Genomic DNA, 10885 nt, shown 5'->3' with positions numbered 1-10885 from the left:
AATGAGAATAAAACTGAAACTGAAAACAATAAAAACAAAAGTAAAATAAAATAAAATAAAACTTTGCAGGTTAGGATTTCTATACATTACCAAACATGAAATAAAGCCATTATAAAGCTTCTCACACAGTGATACGTCATGTATTACTATCACACTACAGATGATTTACACGTGTTTGAGTTTGTAATAAACGAGCATCTCTGTCCAGACTAAGCAAACCTGCTCTGCATGAGATGTATTTGAATGCGCTCCATGAATAAACTGCCGAGGCTCATGATTCTGGAGAATAACTGGAAATGACCCAAATGATATAACTGCATCTGTTTAACTGGAGGTGAAATAAAAAAAAAATCTTCATTTTATTAGCTGTGGTCTCACATCTGGCCAGATGCACCTGAGATAGCCTATTAGTTCTCTGCTCTTCACTTCCTTTGTTTGTTTGTTTTTTTGCAGGTGCTGCTGTAACCAGACTAAACGGGGTTTGTGTCGAAGCGGCTTTAAATAATAACAGATTACAGCAGAAACCCACCCGCCGTGAACAGCTTCTTTCTCTTCCATCTTCTCTCTCTCTCTCTCTCTCTCTCCTCTCTCTCTCTCTCTCTCTCTCTCTCTCTCTCCTCTCTCTCCATTCTCTTAAACTTTTAAGAATTTCATCAAACAACTCCCAAGACTATAATTATGACTTGTCTCTTCTCGTGTGAGGGAGTGAAACAATAGTCAGTGTGACTGACTTCTAAATATTGGAGCTGGCGATAACGACAGCCTGCTCCTCCACCCGTCAGAACAACTCAAACTAGAGTAAAAGGTAAAAGAGCTTCTCCAGTCCTGCAGTTCCACGGTGAAATTCGGGAGGGGGGGGGGCGTGGGATATATGGATAGCCGACGGCAGGTGAAGGACTGAAATTCGGTACATTTGAATTTTTGACGTTTTGGCTTCAACCTTCCTCCAAATGAGCCGGACTATAATCTATCAGCCCTTCTTATCTCTCCCTCTCTCTCTATCAGTGCCATGGTTTGACACGTGGTGATTTAAAGAAAAGGAGGAGGGGGGGTCCAAAGAGGCGGGCTGAGCTTTCAAGAGCGAGACCCTTCCACATGCTGTCAGGAGTTGGAAATGTGGAGCACCAGAGGAGCCGAGAGCGCACGGGAACTTGTAGAGAGCAGTCCTGCTCTTATTATTGTCATCCCCTCAACTTTTTATTGCCTCGTTAAATAAGGTAATAATAATAATAAAATCACTATGGATGCTTAGTATTTCTCCGTGCAAATACCCTGGAGCATTTTTCTTTTCTCGAAGGAGCATTCCGGTTGATGTTCATATGACTGATTTCTACTCGAGGCTATAGGAGAAACTGCGAAATGGAGACGTTTACAATCCACGACATGCTGATAAACTCAACGGACCTCAACAGGATTTTGTGCAGTTTTGGGATCAAGAATATTTCCGAGTGCGAGAGCGAGCAAGACATCTTACCAGAACCCAAAGGTACAGCGACTTTATCCGCCAGCAAAATGCCGAGGAACATCTTGTGCAATTTTAGACCACTCCATTCAAAAGTCCGATGTTCCTTTTTTTTTTTTAAAAAAATGTATTTATTTAGTGGCTCAAACCGCGTTTATTCTACTCGGGCTTGTACCGTAAGAGCGACTGCTTTGGGCATTTTTCGTGCGTCAGTGCGCATTACGCATATGGCTCAGGTCCTTCTCAAAGCTAATGTAGTCCGCTGTATGTGAGTAGTGACACATAATGCTGTCACTGCTCACTGAGTCCGCATATGTCAAATGAACTGAACTATCTTTGTGCACTTTGAGGACTTAAATAGAGACCAAAGACGCATCAGTGGCGACGTTGTTGAGGCCAAAACCCCCAAAATGAATACAAATCCTGAAGATATTCCAGGTCTCTCTGTGGTTACAGCCTAAATGCATATGAGTGGCTATTTTATAAACATTATGGGGGGTTTTAGCATACGGGCTGTGCATTCATTTAAATAAATGTAGAAACTGGTATCTGTGTGCGTGTAAACTCGTACTGTGCCCCACTTCCACAGACATCAACCAGACAGTGCGGATCGCCCTCTACAGCCTCATCTTCCTCCTCAGCGTGCTGGGGAACAGCCTCATCATCGCCGTCCTGGTCAGAAACCGGCGCATGAGGACCGTCACCAACCTGTTCCTGCTGTCTCTGGCCGTCAGCGACCTGACGGTGTCCCTAGTCTGCATCCCCTTCACCCTTATCCCCAACCTCATGAGGGACTTCATCTTCGGCAACGGCACATGCAAGCTGGTGATGTATTTCATGGGTACGTGTCCTCCGCGATTCTTCATATTAATCGACAGCCCAAGTTGTTTATTGTTGTGATTGTTAAAACATGACTATTTTAGTTGATTTAATCAGTTAAAATATGTCCAAATGCGTCTGAATGAACTAAATAAAGTTTCACACCAGTGCACATCTGTCCTCCAGTTCAAGGCTTCCTAACATGCCACACAAACATGACCCAGTTCCCCAGCTCTGTGAGTTATTATCGTGTTTTGAATTGTGTTGGTAATGGAATCATACAGATGCTAATTAAAGTAATCTGAGGGCATGTCCAGAGCCCGGTTCATTTCCCTGTATTTTCAAATCCTCCCGGAGCTTTAATGACAGTCAGCTAAAAACAGCGTGGCTCAGAGATGTTCAGACACGCTGAACACGAGAGTGGAACTTTTTTTATGAGTTTGTCAGTATAAATATAAAAATAGATAAAATCAGGGTGTATTATAAGATGAATTCAGAAAAGGCGGAATTTGCGTTCATGCATGCACCACACCAGCAGGTTTCTGGGATATCATCGATAGTTAAAGCTGTGCAATAACGAGCAGTAATTTTGGTATCGGTCAGATATCAAGTAAATGCAATTAAATGCAAGGGCACGATACCAACACCGATACTGAAACTTTTACACTAGGAAGGCAGCTCAGATTACAAATTTTTGTAGACGTTTTAATGGCCATTAAAAAAACTTTCATTTCTACCTTCCACAATAATCAGTTAACACAACAACACACTCATTTCAGCTTTTCATGGATTTTGAAACTGGATTTTTTTGAGACCTGAAATTGAAATCTACCCAACAGCTTCTATTGTTTAAATGTGCTATAGGCTATAAATAAAATACACATGACAGTCAACAAAAAAGGTTCAGACATTTTCCACAGTGCATGTTTGAGGTGTAATTATATTCAACACAGCTCAGAGTAAAGATGCAAAGTATCGATCCGATAGCGATACTATCGATATTTGGATCGTTCCCAGGTTGATCGTTCCACACACATCTATTGCAAGTTCTTAAACCAATCATGGTGAGGTGTAAAAAGCAATTGCAACTTTGCATAATCACATGGCTTTTTTTTTTTTCAATGAGGGGGGAGAAAAATAAATAAATCGTTTCTAATCAAACGCATCCAACCGGCCAACACGAGTCTGAAAGGATCAGTGACATCAAATGTAACATTCATCCAGCCCCTCTGGACTGCACAGCCTCAATTTATACCACTGAGGCTGCACAGCTGAAGACCATGATGCATCTGCTTCCAGTAATTTAGCTCATCACCATCACCAGACATCAGGTCTCTGTTATGGAGACTTGAGGTCTCTGTTATGGAGGATGGATTTCCAAACCGGAAACAAGGGTCTAAAGATAGAGAGGGCTGCGCGTTGCACAGAGTACGAAGCCCCACAGGTAGATCTGTGGTTTGTGGTGCCGAATGGCGTCAGTGAGTGTTTAGGGGTTTCCTGTTTCTTGTTTGTTTGTTTTACAGTCAAAAAGTTTTATCATTTCCATGCAGTTAGCAGCAGATGCCACAATCTATGGAAGATTTAAACATTTTTCAAAAGTCACAATCAAAATATTTTCAAGTACTTTCAACAAAAAGCAACATAAATCTTTTTTCTTTGGAGTTTTTTTGCTTTTTAAGACTCGCTGCCTCAGTTTGTCCTTCTGTGTCACTTCCTTTCAGAGTTTCATTTATCTTTATTCGAGCATTTGAAAACTTCCATACTGACAGCTTCAAAGGAGATGAGTCAGTCCCATCAGACATGTGAATCACATTTTCTCGCTGCGAGCTCTGTAATAAGGTGCATTCATTACCGATGTTGTATCTACTGCTAATATTTCATTTTCATTAAATTACACGTCCGCAAGGAAATGTGAGTTTCATTTTTCATTTAGCTCATTCCTCAAAATCACAAAGCTCTCCCGGGATTGTTGCATCATCTGTCTGTTTGTGTGTCCTCTCGGATTGCACAAAGCAGCTATTTCAAGTGTGTTTGTGCATCCTGTTGTTGTTTCTGAGCGCGCCACTGCTGCCGCGCTGACAGGCAGCGCAGGATGTGCTCTGTCGCAGCTCAGCAGTTAAATTTAATGTGGTGGAGCATTAACGTGTGCAGCGACATTACTGTAAAGTCAGTGACATGTTGTGAGGATGATTTGTGGGAGATGCAGCACACAGGGGGAGGAGAGAAAGATGACGATTGACACTTATTAATAGACGATTAGTGTTGCGGTGGCATCTTTCTAAAAAATGCAAAGCAGGTCTGTGGATGAAGTGAGAATTGGTAGTCAAAGGATTACAGATGCCTAAACTTCAGTTCTTACTTCACACGTATTTGTTTCATTTTGACAGAACTGGGTTCAACCAGAGGAGTCGCCCCCTGCTGGCTAAAAAGAGAGCAGGTTTAAGACCCTTGGGAGCCACACTCCTCTGCTCTCTGTTTCACTATCTGGTCTTTCTCTGCTCACCTCTGTGTGTCCTGGCAAAGCAGACACAAGGCAGAGGAGACAAGCAAAGAGAAGAGAGACGTAAACATAATAAGACCAAAGTGTAAATTATCATACGAGTCATTTTGAGGCCATTTTTTAAATATACAATTTTCTAAATTTGCAGATTTAATAAATATAGATGAGCGTGGGGTAAAGCTGTCCTTTTTTATTAAATTTAATTTTTTTATGCTAAGCTAGGTTAATGGTCTTTTGGTTGTAATTTCGTTGTAAAGAGTGAATGCACTTGTTGTGGTTTTATATGTGGTGGTAAAGCCAAACAAGTTCCGATGACTATTCTGTAAAACACACAAACACAGAGTTGCTTTAATTCTTAATCAAGCTGCTGATATGACAGCGTCACGCAGCTGCTGCTGGTTTGTCTGATATTCCCGTTTTAAAACAAATGTAACACATTAGAAAAAAAATGCAGTGTTCTACATTAGTCTGTAATGATGATGTAATGAATGAAGTTTCAGCCAATCAGAACTGTGTGGATTTTCTGACCTCTGCAGGTGTCTCTGTGAGCGTCTCCACCTTTAACCTGGTGGCCATCTCCCTGGAGCGCTACAGTGCTATTTGCAACCCCCTCACCTCCAGGGTGTGGCAGACAAAATCCCACGCTGCCAAGGTCATCACTGCCACCTGGTTGGGGTCTTTTATACTGATGCTGCCCTACCCCATTTTTAGCACCCTCAAGCCCTTCACCCGTCTCAACAACAGCACCGGGCACATGTGCCGCCTGGTGTGGCCCAACGACATCATCCAGCAGTCCTGGTGAGCTGAAGATTTAAAATTTAAATGCTCAAGAATTAAGCAATTAAATGTATAAAATAGTGTAGAAGTGACTGATGAGGGGGTTCTGGTATTCACTAAGTACAAACAGTAAGAGAAACCACACATTTGAGGTATGTGTGAAGCTCATGGATTCTCTCACCCCACCCGAAATATCTTTCTTTCCAGGTATGTGTCCCTATTGTTGCTGCTCTTCCTTATCCCTGGGATCGTAATGATGACCGCCTATGGACTCATCTCAATAGAGCTCTACCGGGGCATCAAGTTTGAGATGTCCAACAGGAAAGTTGGCAGAGGTATGGTACCTGAGCACAGAAAGTGACAAAAGTTTTTAAAATGTGGTTATTTTGAATGTTAACAGTTAAAAGCAAAGATCGATTAATATGGATTTTAGCTTCTCTACTTTAACATTGGGGCACTCTAGCTAAAGTTTCTGAAAACATGGGCTATTTGGGGGGGACTGCTTCACTTGCTCACTGATGGAATTGGCGGCTTTGAACTTCTTTTTTATGCTAGCGATAAATCAGTTTATTATTATCTTCCCTTGCAGACAGACAGTCCAGCACTAGCAGCATTAAGCCAGGTGACAGCGATGGCTGTTACCTGCAGCCATCCAAAAAGAAGAGTTTGACGATGAACACCGGTAGCTCCATGATGGGCCGCGTGTGTGGCAGCGGCAGCTCCACGTCCAACCTGATGGCTAAGAAACGTGTTATCCGAATGCTGCTGGTCATTGTGTTTCTTTTCTTCCTGTGCTGGACCCCGGTCTTCGTGGTCAATGCATGGCAAGCTTTCGACCGGCGTTCGGCCTACCGTCTCACCGGCGCGCCGATCTCCTTCATCCACCTGCTCTCCTACACTTCGGCCTGCGTCAATCCCATCATTTACTGTTTCATGAACAAGCGCTTCCGCCAGGGTATGCTGGCTACCTTCTCCTGCTGCAGCTGTTTCAGGAGGGGTGGTGGAGGCAGTAGCGGCTTGACGAGGTCAGCTGGAAGCAGACTAACCCAAGGGGAAGCGGGCAGACCGCGAGAAGGGCCCAAGAGCCCTGAGCAGAATGGTCACACGTCGCCAAGTGGAAGCAGCACACGCTTCACCTACACAGGCATCCGTGGATCAGCCTGGAGTGAGCTGACTTAAGTCGGATTGATCCGTCTGTGCACCAAGTGTACTGGCCCAAGTGCAAGCATAAGATGGAGAGCTGTGGTTTGTTGTTTTTGCGAAAAGCTGTCACAGTGCTTTCGAGACTAAGCAAACATGTTGCTTTAGCGCCACTATTTTAATGTGACAAGTAGGCAGAGACTGTGGAGCAGATGTGGTGTGCCGTCCGTAAAGTCACAGCTGTGACTTTATCATAAATGTTTCCATAAAGCTTGCAGAGTGGCCAAGTGATGCCTGTTCATACTTGCTTTTAGGGCCCACAAGCTTGTCGGAAAAGTGCAAAGTTCTGATGAAGCAGAGAATCAGTTTTCATTTTACTTGCTTTTGTTTTATACACGCTAGAAACTGCTTCTGAACTGTACAGTAACCAAACAGTATTTACACATGCTTCATTTGATCCACGTGCATTACGTGGGCAGCTTTTCACATAACACGCAGTGCCAAAGAGAGGTCAATTTTTATCATTTTAAATGGGTTAATTGATGCACTGAAAGTTCAATAAAGTTTTACTTTTATTTTTTTAATAGCTGATCTAAAGATTTGATGACGTTAATCCCAATAAATTACAATGGTGAAAAATGACCTTTTAAGCCAACATGACCTTTAAGCATAAATAAATAAATAAAAACCCAACTATCTTTTATAAAATGACAAATGAGAAACTAAACAAATGTGCTTTAGCTTTTATTTATAAATGACAACCACTGATTTCCAGTTATTTTGTAATGAATCCAAATGTACTTTCTAAAGCTTTTAATATGTGTTATTCTTTGTATTATTAATATCGTTAAAATCGTTGCGTAACAGCAAGTTTTTAAACATAAGTAAAGGCCGACTTAAAGAAAACATTTAACCTGGATATCAAGTGGCTAGCTTAGCAATTAGCAATGTTATTAATGGCAAGAAAAGTGAAATAAAGCTATTAATGGCAGGAAACCTAGAAAACACTATTGGTGGGAAATGTAAAACAGAGCTATTAATGGCAAGAAAAACTGAAATAAAGCTCTTAATGGTGGGAAGAGCATTAAAAAGGCTATTTAGGGCGGGAAAGTGGAATAAAGCGTTGAAGGAAAAGGCGGGAAAATGCTTTTAATGGCAGATAAAAGATACTCTATAAATACTCGTGAAGAATCCTACTATTATTGGCTCTAAAGGTCACTAATATTTTGCTGCTTTTATATGTAATTCACATGTACAAATACAAATGCAATATTTGTTCTGCAATTATGCTATTTGTGTTAAGCTATTTTAATGCAAACTAGTGCGACGATTTCTGCATAGCTAGCCTGTTACGGGAAATGACATAAAAATTTAACATGCAACTCCAGATTTTATATATACATAAACAAAAAAGTTCAAGCTACAAGTATAGTTTGAAGATTAGAGGGTTGTATAACGAGTTAGCAAGATGCTTTTTGTGTTTTTGTTTAGTCTGACTATATTTCCACGACAACTTATAACCTTGTCTGGGACAGGTTATGTTCAGAGCTTTAATTTAAAACTGGCTGGGAGCATCATGTTTTTTTTTACAGTCCATTAGTGTGACAGATTCTCTGCTGAAGGAATGTATTTTATTTATGTAACCTTTAAAGCTTATTGTCACTAAAGTCCAACTGTACTGTTACAGCTGCACAAATTGTACCTTCCCACTGGAATTTACAAGTATTCATATTCAAATGATGTGAAAAATGTATAATTTTTTACTTGTTCCTAATTTGCTCCCAAAATTCCCTCTATTAGTGAGACTTTAGCTATTACACCACAGATTGAATTTCAAACTTACCTAATCAGTTTTACAAAGCCAAGAATACCTAATCAATCAATAAAATTAAATTTACTTTGAGCCTGTGATTACCATGTCGGCTTTATTAGGCAGAATCTGAGCCAAAGACACTGAGTAACCTTTAATGTTTAAGTGTTGCCAGTTTAAAATTTCTGAGCGCTAAATGAGCTAACGCAAAGATGCTTAGCTCATTTAGCTTGATGTTTAGCTCGATGCTTGTGACAAGCACCTCTAGAAGACATTGAGAAAAAACAAACCCCTTATTTGCATTTGGTTATAAGATGCATTTCAATGAATCAAACAAGTGGATAGTGGAGACACGTTGCTGTTAACACCTATTATGCATCTTCGAGGTGTTCAGCTAACCACTTCAGTTCATTTTCTTACTAGCTCCACAAGTCCCACTAGAGCAGGGGTGGACAATTCATTTTCCCAAGGGGCCACATAACAAACTGGGCCCTCCACAGCAGTCCCAGTTTGTTATGTAGCCCCTTGGGAAAATGAATTGCCCATCCTTGCTCAAGAAGGTCAAAGCACTAGACAAGCGCCAGTCTGGATGAAATTGAAATGTTTTTCAATGAACAATATGCTTGTATGGGGTTTTCCGGCAATTGATATCAGCCAGGACAAGGTCAGTTGCTACCACCACATCCTGCATCAATGACGTCCTCGCTGGGCACAGACCAGGAAACATTAACTATTACACCACAAAAAGCACGTTGCCTAATGTGTCCCGGACCACCAAGGCAATGGGTCTGAGTGATCACATACATCTCTGTGGTTGTTTACGCGTGTATATAACGCTGTCCGCTTGTGACCCGATTGCCCAAGATGCATTTCAAACCAAGTGTAAACAGGCTCGAAATGAGCTATAATATCGATATTTAGGAATTTTAAGCACCTAGCTGTGTAAACTTGTGCTTGAAAACAACATTTTATGTGTCGTCTGATCCCCACGCTGCAGATCAGCCGTAACTCAATCGCTCGCTGCACAAACGGCTCTGCTGCTGTCCTTGACCCACCTCGTGGGCACGCAGGGGCCTTATCTTTTTCTGGGACTCAAAACACCTGCAACTCCTCTTCAAAAGGGCCAATTCCTGGTATTATCCATCCAATTTCCAGTTAAATGTTAAATATAGCAGCACTGATGTAGCAGCTTTCTCACTGTAAATATAGCCCTAATGTTCCACTGTAAATTATTACTTTAAAGTGCAATGGCTGCGTGTTTCGTTCAATATCGAGGTAATGGGTTCAGACCTGAATGTACAAAAGTGAGTCAAGTGATTTTTATTGCTTTGTAATATACACCTGAGTTTGGCTTTGGTGGAAGATGTTGTGATCTCCTGCAAATCTGCGATCCATCGACCATATAAAGTCAGTGCGTGCGCACACTTCAGCAGAGCGACTCAGAGCTTTTAACAGCTTTAAAGACAGAGGACTTAAAGGAAAGACGATCCACTGGGAGTTCGTTAGATTAGAGCTCCATTTGGGCTTGGTAAATGCCCAAACCTCCCCACCTGCAGTCACCTTGCAGCCACCAGATGTTGAAGCGTCATTGGACGCTGTTGTTTACACACCAAATAAATAAATAAATGTCAATAATGGGTTATTTCTTCTCTTCAGCTACAATCATGATTCAAACTAAAAATAATCAAAGAATCATCATAAAAACACACAGTGAGATTTTACATCACTTTTTTTTATTTCTCATTTTTATGCCAATATTGCAAGTTTTTTTTCTCATTTTTTTTTCTTCTTTTAATGACATACAGATTTGAGCAATGATCTGGAGCTGCAATATGTACAAAAAACAAACTAACGTTATGTTATAAAAAACAAAAAAAAGAACCGTCCCCTTTGTTTTTGACGTTATTGCTAAATGTTACAAACGGCACAGGTTTCTACCATCAGCAACCCTTTGAGCACTGAGTATACTACCACAATGACACCTCTGCTTACCATTTTTACTAGAATAATACACAGATACAGTGAGAGAAGTGGAAGATAGTGGAGGGGTGTGAGGAAGAAGAGGAGGAAATGATAAATAAAAGGTGATCTGCAAGCTAAGCGCAACAGGCTGCGTGTTAAAAGGTGGGAAAAGAAGAAAATAAAGGCGAGGAAAATGTGAGTGAGGATGAAACGTGTGAGAGAAATAGAAAAGTTAGCGCTCTGTAGTGCAAACAGCCGAATAAGTCTTGAGGAGAAGTAAGGCTGAGTGCGACAGAGAAAGGGCTCCACACTCCTTTTTTTTTTTTTTTTTTTTTAAACACAAAAACAAAAGTCTGTTTAAAGCTGCCTCTCACTCTGCCCTGTTTTTGTTTAGCAGTGCATGAAAACTACATTA

General features: G+C 41.1%; 1 protein-coding gene across 3 annotated transcripts; it reads left to right on the top strand.

Annotated features, from left to right (window-relative positions):
- The first annotated feature begins 654 nt into the window (after nucleotides 1-654).
- cckar (cholecystokinin A receptor) lies at nucleotides 655-10805 on the top strand. Of its 3 annotated transcripts, none has more exons than XM_005925840.3 (6): nucleotides 655-805; nucleotides 1006-1486; nucleotides 2052-2303; nucleotides 5318-5579; nucleotides 5766-5893; nucleotides 6148-10805. In XM_005925840.3, the coding sequence occupies exons 2-6, from the start codon at nucleotides 1360-1362 to the stop codon at nucleotides 6735-6737; spliced, it is 1359 nt and encodes a 452-aa protein (XP_005925902.1). In that variant the 5' UTR covers nucleotides 655-805; nucleotides 1006-1359; the 3' UTR covers nucleotides 6738-10805. The 3 variants fall into 3 exon arrangements, with proteins under 3 accessions (XP_005925902.1, XP_042078179.1, XP_042078178.1); XM_042222245.1 differs by lacking the exon at nucleotides 655-805 and having other exon boundaries at nucleotides 872-1217; nucleotides 1340-1486; XM_042222244.1 differs by lacking the exon at nucleotides 655-805 and having other exon boundaries at nucleotides 872-1217; nucleotides 1298-1486.
- The last annotated feature ends 80 nt before the right edge of the window (nucleotides 10806-10885 follow it).

This window comes from Haplochromis burtoni, unplaced genomic scaffold (genome assembly GCF_018398535.1).
Source record: "Haplochromis burtoni strain Fernald_Lab_line unplaced genomic scaffold, NCSU_Asbu1 Contig_82, whole genome shotgun sequence".
In the NCBI taxonomy this organism is placed as follows: Eukaryota; Metazoa; Chordata; class Actinopteri; order Cichliformes; family Cichlidae; genus Haplochromis; species Haplochromis burtoni.
Note: the sequence above shows the minus strand (reverse complement) of the source record. Positions and strands in the feature narration are given on the sequence as shown.